A 12,802-nucleotide genomic window follows, 5' to 3' on the forward strand; every position below is an offset into this window, starting at 1 on the left:
GAAAAGCATTTTTCACATCCAATTGGTGAATAGACCGATTTCTAGAAAAAGCCAAACTGAGAACTGTCCGAATCGTAGTCGGTTTCACAACCGGACTAAATGTCTCCCCACAATCAATCCCAACCTCCTGACCCTTACCATTAGCCACCAATCGAGCTTTATGTCGTTCGAAATCACCATTTGATTTTTCCTTATGCGTGAAAACCCACAAACAACAAATAACATTGGCATCCGAAGGACGGGGAACCAAATCCCACGTATGGGTCTCAATCATGGCATTAAACTCATCACACATTGCATTATACCAGTTAGGATCCCTTAGGGCAACCAAAGGAGACTTTGGAATAGGAGAAATTTTAGGCATAAAGGAAGTAACAAGAGCTAGGCTGGCATACTTCGAATTAGGCTTAAAAATCCCTGTCTTGGCACGAGTTTGCATTGAGTGAATGGATTTGGCGGGCTGCATTGGGGAATTGGGCAGTGGTTCAGGCAAATGTAACGGAATATGGGGCTGGGCCGGGGTGGAGGAGTCCAAACGTAGAGATTGGGTAGGCACCTGGTGACCCGTGGCTGATTGAACAGACCCACGGTCCACCAGGGACCTATTCTGCCCAAAAACGTTGTTAGGAGAAGAAGAAAGGAGAAGTGGGCTCTTGGAGTGTGGAGTTGGCCCATCAGAAGAGTTCAAGGGAGAGGAAGGAATGGAGTCTAAAATGGGCTCCACGTGATTGGGCTCCACGTGAACGGGCTGCACAAGATGTGGAGTATGGAGCTGTTGTGGGACCGAAATGGGTGAGATTTCCTCACTGACATGCTGCGGGATTGGGCCTAGGGGAGTGGACCGAAGATTTGTAGCGTGGACTAGGGGAGGAGAGACAGCAGACCCAGTTTCAGATGACAAGAAATCAAAATCCCTTGATTTAGGAGTGTAATGTGACGAATTAGGAAAGTTTAATTCGTCAAAAATTACGTGACGAGAAATGATTATTTTTCGAGTTTGTATATCAAGACACCGATATCCACGGTGTGAGCTAGGGTAACCCCAAAAAATGCACGGGGTACATCGTGGGCTCATTTTATTTGGGGACGTAGCCGAGAGATTCGGATAGCAAAGACACCCAAAGGTACGAAGGTGATCATAGGAAGGGGCTTTGTTATAAAGAATGTGGACCGAAGTGAGATTATGAAGAAGACGAGTTGGGCGAATATTTAGCAAATAAGCCGCCATATGCAAGGATTCGACCCAAAAGGAAGGAGGGAGAGAGGCATGAAAGAGGAGTGAACGACACACATTATTTAGAGTACGTATCATACGCTCGGCTTTACCATTTTGAGGCGACGTATGAGGACAAGAATGACGCCAAATCATGCCATTTGTGTGAGAAAAGAGAACGAAACGATCATTGTCATACTCACGACCATTATCACATTGTAATGCTTTAATGGAAACCCCAAATTGAGTCTTGACATAGGTATGAAATCGCACAAAAAAACATCAAATACATCCGATTTTGACTTAATAGGAAACACCCATAAATAGTGCGAATAGTCATCAAGAAAAAGCAAATAATAGCGAAATCTCGTATTGCTATTAATAGGATATGTAAACAAATCGGTATGAATAATATTAAAAGGAGCATAAGTCTTAGTATGTGAAATCGAAAAAGGGAGGCGACAATGTTTGCCTAATTGGCAGCCATGACAAACTACGGGGTTATTCCCCTTATTACATCGAATAAGACTATTATGTCTAAGAAAACTAAGAACTTGATCACCCGGATGACCCAACCGGTTATGCCAGACAGCAGAGGACAAGACTGTAAAAGCAGAATTTGTTGAAGAGGCAGAATGGGAGGACAATGGATATAGATTCCCGACACTATTGCACCTCGTCAATATCATCCCCGTTTTGAGGTCCTTCACAGAAAAACCAAAGGGGTCAAATTCAACAGACACTAAAATATCAGAAGTGAATTGACGTACGAAAACTAAAATTTTAATGATTTTAGGAGCATAAAGAATATTTTTGAGAGCAAGGGAAGGGAATGGTTTAGGGAGAATGGTCGTGCCCGAACCGCTAACTGGTATTTTAGTGCCATCACCAACCATAATATGTGAATTTAAATTACGCCAATTGACAATAGAAGAAGTAATACCTGAAGAATTCATGAGATGAGAAGTAGCACCTGTATCCATGTACCAATTTGAGTCGGGAGGGTGCATAGACATAGCATTAAAGAAAGCGGGAAGATCTGTGGGTTGATAATTTCTTCCCAGAGTCAGAAAGGCACTAGCGGGCTGCTGGAAATAAATTTTGGGCGCTGGGCCCAATATTCCTTGTTGTGGGACTGCTGTGGGCCGCCACTGTGGTCCATTCTGAGTAGGGAATGGACATGGGGGGAAACAAAACTGCTGGGCCCAAGGAGTCCAAGGAAAACAAAACTGCTGGCCATTTTGTTGTGGGCCATGTTGCTGTTGTGGGCCATGTTGTTGTTGTTGCCCATTAGAATTAAACCCAGAACCACGCCCCTGCCCATTTGAGTTAGAGCCAGAACCACGATTGTGGTTTTTCTTGCCTTTGTAGCCCTTCTTACCCCCACCACCACGATTACCACCGCCCCCACCATACGTATTTTGCGGCTGTGAGTGAGATGAATGGGATGTTTTCTCAGCAGCAATGAGAACAGTAGACGGAGCTGTTGAATTAGCTTGTTCATCCTCACGTCCCAACCTGTCCAAGTCAAGGGACGAGCATGCCTCTTCAAACGAAGGGAATGGGTTCGTTTGGCGAATTATAGTAGCGATTGTACGATACTCAGCATCTAACTTACTCACCAATTGAAGAACTAACCGTTCCTCGGAGACAGGATGATCGAGCGCGGGTTAGTTGATCGGCTATGGTCTTGAGGGCCTGATAGTAATCATCCAGAGAAGAAAAATCTGACAACCGAGTGTTACCAAATTGATTTTCCAAGAGGACAACACGAGTGCCTTTGTTGTCTTGGTAAATCTTGCGGATGCGATTCCAGATGGCCATAGCAGACGATTTGTCGTCCAGAACTTTAAGTAGCAGATCTTTGGAAATAGTTCCATACATCCATTGAAGGACAATCGCGTCTAAACGATCCCATAAGTCATCATCAACATCCTTCGGCCACGGGACGGTTGGGTCAATATGATCCAAAACTGTGTAAACTTTAGCCGTATTACGAAAGAGGGTGGCCCAAGGTGAATACTGGACATTGTCTACATCAAGAATTTAGGGGATCAAGGATTTAACGTTCGTGGCGTTAAGAGCCGGATGATAAGCATGGGACATGGTGGTGTGGACAGGAGGAGAATCATCAGCAGCCATTGAAGAAGAGAGTGAGAGAAAGAAGAAAGTACGAGCGGAAGAGAAAAGAAGCGACCTAGGGTTTTAGGCCTGATACCATGTAAACTTGGATGAATTCTCCTTGACGAGGCTATGTATTATCATTAACATATATATAGTGTACAATGCTAACAAGGGTTACATATTACCATAAATACAAACCTAAATATGGACAAATAATATTTACATATTATTATATCTAACAGTACATGCGGTAATCTATACTATATATTAAAAGGCGTTTCTAAAAATGTTTATGTGACGTGTGGCGCTCTACCTATGAATCATTCATTCCATGCGATCTTCACATACATAAAAAGAAATTCAAATATGATTTGCAGAAGGCTTGAACCTACAACCTTGTGTTTAAACAATAAAGCTTTTACCATTAAGACATGGTATGTTTCATGTCATCATTGTGAAAATACCAATTAATAAGTAAATGAAAATATTTTAATATAGTAACCCGAGGCATCGCCCGGGCCCAAAAACTAGTTAATAAATTAAACAGCTACGTCCTATTTTACTTTTCAGTAACGATGAAAACTTTGATACCAAATGTAGAATATATAGGACCATAAAATATTAAAGCTTACATGCTAACTACATACTACGTATATAGATATTACGTATATACGGAGTATATATTATATAATATGAACGCGTGACATCATAAATTCAGGGATCAATTGTGTTATATGTGAGTATTTATTTTATATGCGATTCGAACTTTTGGTGCAACAGTCCTATACAATAAGTCGCCGAATTGCCGAAGAGCTAGAAGAGGCAAAGCCATAATAATAATAATACGGCCATGACGTTCAGCCCTTACCACATGGTTCATGCCATATGGCCCATATACGAGTATACAATTATATAAATAAAAAGAAGTTGTAGTTACTAATTGATTTTTTTGGATGGATTGCAATATTTTACCTACAATCTATTATAACAAGTGTAACTCTTCTTTAAAAAACTAAGAGAACATCCAAATCAAATATTTTTCAATATTTTATGAGTAATCTTTATATCAATTTTGTACTCAATGGAGATTTTTTTTTCACATTTAGCTTGAGATGAAGACTTTGAATAAAGATGCTTTTAATTAATATGTTAAACCCTGATACTCGTGGTTAATGCATTTGCAATTTTGCATGATAAAGAAAAAGTAGTTGCATTTGCTCACACATGCAGTCGTCACAGATCATAATGCATGCAAGCCTCAATTATTTTGTTGTCGGCTATTGCAGATTCATGACAATTTTAAAATGTGATATTTACTACTCCCTCCGTTTCTTTTTGTTGTATCCGTTTCCTTTTTAGTCGTTTCATAATGTTGTATCCACTTAGAATCTTTCCATTTTTGGACATACTTTTTTTCCTAAAATACCCTTATATTTCAATCTAATAACCAAAAAACCTAAAGAATCTACCCATATTTCCACCTAATTTTCCCCACCCATAATATTTTATTCATTTAACCCACCCACCTCCCTTATTAAATTAATAAAACCCTAACGTCACTCTCACCTCTCTCTCCTTATAACCCGTCCCTCTCACCCTCTCTCTCCTCATTCTCTTCGGATCCCTCTCTCCTCCTGTCTCCCTCTCTCTCCTCAAGAAATCTCTCTGTTTCTCTAAAAACCCTAACCTTCTCCGCCCCTGTTCTTCGTTTTTTTTGGTGAGATCTCTCAGATCTTTGGGGTTTTCGCTCAAAATTGTTCTCAAACTTTAACCGGAACGACATTCCGGTGAGATCCCCTCTAGTTTTGTCCCCTTTGTCGTCCCAAATCCCGGTTGGTAATCGATTCTCTGGTGAAATTTTTTTGGGGATAAAATCGGAGTTTTATTAGGGTTTTATTAATTTCTTAATGGGATCCTCTTCCTCCAAATATCTTCCGACTTATTCGGTTGGTACTTCTGGGCAACGAATTCCTGACTCAAACTGTGATTGGGGCTCGAAATGCATTTGTCCCAACAACGAGCACTCGTATTCTGGCGAGTATCTGAATAATTTGAGGTTGGCCCAGAAGGAGAACACGAGTACCCGAAATTATCTCAAAGCTTGGTTTGAGAAAATGGAAGTGGAGCCTGGTGAAGAGGTGGAGTCCAAATACGACGATCGAGTCCCCACACCAGCAGATCTGAGATTCTTTGGAGGAGACGAATCTGATGAGGTATATTTCCTTATTTTTGGGTTTTTTTCCTGATTTTTCGAGTTAATTAGGGTTTACTCTGTTTTTGGGATTTTTTGTGTTTCTTGGAGAAAATCTGTGATTTTTGGTTGAAACGTAGGTTTTCTAATAAAATTAGGGTTACTCTGCATGTTCTGATTTTTTGAGATTTTTTGTGAATTTTAATGATTTTTTTCATTTGTTGATGATTTTTGTGAATTGTTTTAGATTTAACATTGGTTCATTTTTTGTGATCATGCATGTCCCATAAATGTTTGATTTTTGTGTTAAATGATGAAGTTTTCGAATTGCATGTCAGAGATTCGTTGATAATTTTTGTTAAATGATGAAGTTTTCTAATTGCATGTAAGAGATCCCTTGATTTATTTTGTTAAATGATAAATTTTCGAATTGCATGTCAGAGATCCCTTGATTTTTTTGGTTAAATGATGAAGTTCATGAATTGCATGTTAGAGATCCCTTGATTTTTCTCGATTTTTATGAGTTTATTTAAATTGCATGTTGAATACCATGAATGTTGGTCTGTTTTGGTTGATTTGGATGTTCAATTCCATGATTACTTTGATGATGTTGTTCTTTGATCTTGTTAAGTTGATGTGAAATATATTAAACATATTTTATGTCCCCTCTTTATTGCAAGGAACCCAATCACTCTGATTCATTCGACCTATACTATGTGGGTGAGTGTGAGAACACAACTGCTGGTCCAGAGGTTTCTGATGGGCAATGTTCGGTTTCGTCCCCAAACGTGAAGGAAGATGAAATAAAAAAAAAGCCACCTAAGGGTGTTGATGATGCTTAGAGATAAGTGTGTCTTCTATAAACCCTCTTTTAATTATATTTGGATTGCTGGTTAGCTGTGGAGACATAAGGTGGAGTAGCCAACAACTGTGATCTGTTGTTGGCAAGGGGTGTTGTTGTTTTGTTGATGATGTGATAGGGTTTGGAGTGTATTCATGTCCTCTATTATTGCCTTGTTGCTTGAAACATGTTGCCTTGTTGATTGATGAATGTTGCCTTGTTGATTGATGAATGTTGCCTTGTTGATTGATGAATGTTGCCTTGTGTGCTTGCTGATTTAATAATGTTGCCTGTTGAAACTGTCATATGTTTGCTGGTTGATTAGTGTTGCCTTGAGAGGGGTGAAAGCATATGGGATGGGTTTATGAATAAAATTTTAACATGTGATTGGAAAAATACAGTTTCATTAAAGTCCCCTCTTATTGTTTGTCTTTCCTGAATGCTTGGTCTGTGATGTTAGGGTTTGAATGAGGTCTATGATGAGTCTTTCAGTGCTGAGAAACTATCCATGTTTCATAAACCACAGTGCGCGATTAGCATCCAGCCGTAGGCTGTATGAGGCTTTTGTGTGCTAATGGTTTGTGAACATGGTGTGGTTCAATGAAGCTTGGGGACATCTGAGACCAAATTTAACATGATGATGAGTCTTTCATATGCAGAGTCTTTCATATGCTGATGTGTTTTTTCAAGTTACATCGATGATGAGTCTTTCATATGCTGAGAAACAATTCAAGTTACCTACACTCACTCGTGCTGCCATTAGTATCAGTGATGATGCTTCTCAGGCGCTAAGTGTGTGTAGGTTAACGTTGAATTTGTTTCAATGATGCTTGGGGACATCTGAGATGAATTTTGATGTCATGCATGTTTTACTTTTGTTAGTTAGGTGGTCCTTCAAAGGGGATTGACTTATTTTTAAATATCCAATGCGATAGTTCACAATTTGTCAATTCCCTTTGGAAGGACCACCATGACACTTAAACAACATGTTTGATTGTGGTGTTAATGATAATCAATGATGTTAAAGGTTGATATCCTGAGATTTATGTTTCAATACTTGTCCTTTAACTCCTTTTGTCGAATGGAGTGATTGTCATTTCACATGATCAGTAGTGAATATCAATCATTCCGTTCGGCAAAAGGATGTTAAAGTTGAGAAAATATTGATACAATAGATCAATGATGCTATTCAACAACTCTGAGATTGGAACCCTAATGTTTGCTAATGTCCCATGTGTGAGTTTGGTCATTGTTAAAATTTGGAAACATACTACATATATGCTGTAAATCAACCTATCTGAGATTGTTGTGCCTTGTCCATTGCTGCCTTGTTATTTGTTTTGAGTCATCTATGATGAGTCTTCATTTGCTGACACTCAAACCCTATATTCCATTAACACTCATGCGCCATTAGCATGAATAATGCTTCTCAGGAGCTAAGTGTTGGTGGATGGGGTTTGTGTGAGGGATGCTTGGGGACATTCTGAGATGGTTGTGTGTACTTGCTTCTATGTACTTGATGCCTTCTTCTTCATGCTTTGTTCAATGATGAATTGGTTTAAGCATATCGAATTTTACTTTTGTTGACGCATCGGTATCTAGGTGGTAAGATTTTCCATCTGAAAATGATGTGATATGCATTCTTTCCACTTAGATGCCGATGTGTTTAGAGAAGTGATTTTGCATATGACTTTCTAAGTATGTTGTAAGTAAATACCTTGCCTTTGCTGCCTTGCTCATGGCCTTGTTTTTTTGAGTTGTTCAATGATGAAATGATTTAGTAACTCGAATATTACATCTTTTGACGCATCGGTTTCAAAATGGGAATAAATTCCATCTGAAAATGATGTGATATTCATTCTTTCCATTTTGAAGCTGATGTGTTTAGAGTTGTGATTTTGCATGTCCTGAGTTTCCTACACTTTTAGTATCCTCTGTCAAATGGAGTGACTTTCCTTTCCCATTTCTGTTTGTGTTAGTCATTCACTCCATTTGGGAGGAGGATATTAAAGTTTAGGATTCAATGATGATGAACACATACAAACTGAGAACAACATGTCCCCATGCTTTGCCTTGGCTTGAAAATGAATTCATGTGTTGCCTTGAAAACATAAAGTTGTCCCCTTAATGGTTTAAGGAATGGCTGACTCATTAAATTGGTGTTTTGTGTTTCAATTACAACTACAAATAAGAAACATGATTGTGAATATGATGAACAAAAACTAAACTATGATTGTGATAACCTAGTTATTGTTGCCTTGTTGATGCTGTCTTGTTCATATTGCCTTGTGCATTGCTGCCTAGTTATTGTTGCCTTGTTGATGCTGTCTTGTTCATATTGCCTTGTGCATTGTTGCCTTATGATTTTGACTTATCCTGAAATCATATGTTAATATGCAATGTACATGTTCCCTTATGATTTTGAATAATCCTGAAATCATATGTTAATATGCAATGTACATGAATAACTACAAATATGTGAGTATGATGAACAAAAACTAAAGATTAACAACAACAAATTGATTCATTCATTCTTCCAGTTGATATGTTGCTTCCAAAATGTTTTAAATACATGTGATGCTTTCATTCAAGCTTACAAAAGTGACATTTTGTTTGCTCTTGTAACTTTTAAAACATGTTCCCAAAACACAAAAAGTAATCTCTCGTTCTTGCTCTATACTTCACTGATTTGCTCTCCATTCATCAACAAGTTGTTTGCATTCATTCACAGCCCACCTTGGGGCCTTAACTTGTTCTGGCAGATTCCCCTCATCTTCTAAAATCTTTTTCTTGTTGTGTGGGAGTTGGTAGTCATTGTCCCCCTTGTGTTTCAAAATTTCATTTCCAACATATTGAAGTGACATCCACACATTAGATAGAGTCTTTGCATGCAGTTCATTATATGCCTCAGTCACAGCACCACTTAAATCTTCAACTGTTTTAGGCATCTTTTTGTGCATTAGTGATTGAATTGACCTAAAGAACCCCAAGTCTAATATGTTACAATCTGGACTGTTTGCTGGCTGCTGAGTCAATATCAATGTGAAGCCATCTTGCTTGTAATGTTGCTGCCATTCTTGATCATTTTGCAAAATGTGTGCCTTTGCATTGTCTTGAATGATGTATATCACCCTTTCCCCCTCATGTGGTGGCCATTTCTCTTTAATTGCTGGGATTAGGTAGTTGATTAGCATGGCCCTAGTTGCAATCTGATTAACTGACTTGATTGGTTTAGTCTCAATTGTCCCCTTGACTCTATTTTTGGATGTTCTCTTTGCTGCCACTGCATCTGTGAATGGAAATATACCAAGTTTCCCATCCCACTCACACTGCCCATCTTGTCCCCACCTTGGCCTTGCTACTGCTGCCATAAACATGAACTTTGGAATCTTAGTTCTTGATTTTCCCTTCCTGTGTGGAAATGGTTCATTGTTTGCTAAATAAACTCTTTGACTTTTTTGTGTAAGATAGAACCATTTCTCATCGATGTGAATGAAATCATACATGCTGTAATATGTGGGATCATTTGGTATTGAGTAGTCCATTAAGAGACCAAGTACCCACTTCATCCTTGCCATCTTGCATTCTTCTGAAATGCCTGGATTCAATGGACTTGAATGTGGTTTTATCTGTTTTCTTTTCACCATTCTCCAAACTGTTGTGGGACTCAAATTGAGCATCCTTGCTAGATCAATAATGGTTGTTCTATCCCCCATGGCTATGGAGGCTATAGACTCATATGTTACTTGAATTCTCTTTCTCCCACAGTTGTGATATTTGCTATCATAGAAATACAAATCCATGGCTGCCTTATGTGCCAATGCTCTCTGCCATATTAGTCTAATTGTCTTCCTTGTGTAACCAAACTTTATAACAGCCTGCCTATTTGTCCCATGAATGAGTTCATCTGAATGCTTTTCTTTTCTTAAGAGAAGGAACAACAAGATTTCCAACCTTAATTCGTTGTTAATCCTTGGGGTTCTAGGCTTATGATGATTTTGCTCTGTTTCTGTTTGATGAATTGGAGATGGTGGGAACTCTTGTTGTGTTGGCATGTTCAAATCAAACAAAAATGGAACTGAGTGGTTATCTGATATACCTGATGTATGCTGTGGTCCCACTTCACATTCTTGTGCATATTCTTGTCCCACTTCATTCAGATCTGGCAATTGTTGATTTTGCTCAAAGTCCCCTATTTGATGAGCATTTACTTCACTTACAGCATTTTGGGTTGCTTCATCATCATCATAATCTGAATCAGAGTTCGTCCCGTCTCCTTCATCATCGGAAAAACCGAGGAACTCGTCCTCCTCTTGATCTGAAGCCATTAATGTCCCCTTGCTGATTAATTGTAGTGCATTTATTGCCTTTGGTTTTTTGTTGTTGTAACTGATATTAAAACAGTTGGAATTTATGAGGGTTTTTGGGTAGAAATTGTCCCCTATTTATAAAGGGTGGTAAATGTATAAAGTTTGGAGGGAAAAAGTTTGGAGGGAAAACTTTTTGGTAAATTTCTGTTTTTGGAGGGAAGTGTAAAAAGGGAAGTGGACTTTCCCAATTTGGGAAGTCTTCCCTCCGTTTTTTTCTGTTGCTGTAATCTCATTGGATGAAATAAATCCACCTCATGTACTTTGGTCCCCACTTCAATCAGATTTTTTCTGATTTTTGATTAATTAAATGAAAATATCCCCTTTCCCATAATTCTTTAATATTTTCTCTCTCCTTACTTTAATCTTTAAAAAAGAATCTCTTACACATTCTTACACACAATCATTTCTCTTACACCCAATCATTACACTTATACCCATACAAACCAAGATTCTATTTTTCTTAAAAACCCCCCAAGATTCCAAATGGATACAACATTTAGAAATGGAGGGAGTAGTTACATTTGGTTAAATGATTAAAACAAGTAGTAGTTGCATTCGCTCATAAATCATAATGCCTCAATTATTTTCTGTTGTCGGGTATTGCTCTCAAAGAGTCGATTTTTTTTGCATCTATCTTAATCCCTTCATTTTAAAATAATTGTCGCTTTAATACTTACTCGGTCATTTAGGGGGAAGAAAGTGATCGAGATAGATGTTTATGTTGTGTTTATCATGTTAGCAACTTATTCATATTATCGTATTAAGTATGGCTTACATATAAGAGGTGTGTATGTGAGTCGAGATTAGTTGTCCCACAACATTGAAACAAAAGAAAAGGAAAATCATTAATATATACTTCGTATAAGATTGGCATATTACTCTACCTATTCACAATTGATTTTAGAATAGAATCCAATACGTGGATTATGGACCGTGGTGCACATAGAGCATGGTGCACCAAACGAACAATGTGCATAAACAAAAGAACATGACACTTCGGTAAAAGAACATGCGATATAATATTTCACTTTTTTTTTATAAAAATAATATATTATTTTACTATTTATTAAAAACCTAAATAAAAAAAAATACTCATGTTCTTTTCTCGTAACCATAAGTTCTTTCAATTATATGATAGTGTTCTTAAGGTGCACCATGCTCTATGTGCACCATAGTCTACCTTTTAAATTGCGATAGACGAAAACCTTTATCCCAATTGTAGAATTGGACTAGAGAAGATTGAGGCTTGATAACGTAGGATAACTTTGAATCACACATCAAAAGTTAGGCCTTAGGAAACTTAATAGTAGGCCAACAATTAATAAGCGTTGTCCCGTCCATCATTGATAAAGATTAAATTCATATCTAACGCAAATGTGGATGCGAATAGTGATGATAGTGGATAGGGTCGATGTGTCTTGGGTCTAATAATACGCGAATCCTAATTTTCGTTAACTATTTCTCATATTTATACCCTATCCTCAGTAGGGGTGTCAAATCGGATCATCGGATCGGTTTCGGATCGGATATAAACGGTTCGGGTCTTGTCGAAATCGGATAATGTCGGTTCAATGTTTCCATCCGGTTCTATTCGGATCGGTTCGATTAACTTCGGTTTCGGATAAAGTCGGGTAATATATTATTACGGGTTCGAGTCGGTTTCGGTTCGGGTAATTTCGATTTGGTTAAATCTCGGGTTCGGTTTGAACCGGTTCGGGTTTAAAACGGTTTTGTATCGGTTTAATTTGGTTCGGGTCTAGTTTTGTTCGGGTGTATGTCGGATACAGTTGATTTTTTGACCGGTTCACTGCGGGTACAAGTCATGTCCGGATCGGTTAAGTCCCGGGTTCAGGTGTATGTCGAATTCGCTTACTATTTTAACCGATTTAATGAGGGAACAGATCATGTCTAGATCAAATAAAGTCTCGGGTTTGGGTCAAGTTTGGATCGTGAATCTCGGGTTCGGGTCAAGTTCGGATCGGTCGTACCTCAGATCCGGGTCAATTACGGATTGAGTTTGCGGTTCGAGTTAAGATCTGGTTGTCTTGTATTCTTATGTTTTA

General features: G+C 38.4%; 2 protein-coding genes across 2 annotated transcripts; one reads left to right on the forward strand and one right to left on the reverse strand.

Annotated features, from left to right (window-relative positions):
* Window positions 1-4,832: 4,832 nt before the first annotated feature.
* Window positions 4,833-10,726, forward strand: LOC130459776 (uncharacterized). The gene is made up of 3 exons (XM_056827325.1): window positions 4,833-5,550; window positions 6,209-6,376; window positions 10,592-10,726. Exons 1-2 carry the CDS (start codon window positions 5,245-5,247, stop codon window positions 6,368-6,370), a joined length of 468 nt encoding a protein of 155 aa, XP_056683303.1. The 5' UTR covers window positions 4,833-5,244; the 3' UTR covers window positions 6,371-6,376; window positions 10,592-10,726.
* Window positions 9,051-10,697, reverse strand: LOC130471943 (uncharacterized). The gene has a single exon (XM_056842300.1). The coding sequence runs from the start codon at window positions 10,695-10,697 to the stop codon at window positions 9,051-9,053; it is 1,647 nt and encodes a 548-aa protein (XP_056698278.1).
* Window positions 10,727-12,802: the final 2,076 nt, after the last annotated feature.

The sequence above is a fragment of the Spinacia oleracea genome, chromosome 4 (assembly GCF_020520425.1).
Source record: "Spinacia oleracea cultivar Varoflay chromosome 4, BTI_SOV_V1, whole genome shotgun sequence".
Lineage (NCBI taxonomy): Eukaryota > Viridiplantae > Streptophyta > Magnoliopsida > Caryophyllales > Amaranthaceae > Spinacia > Spinacia oleracea.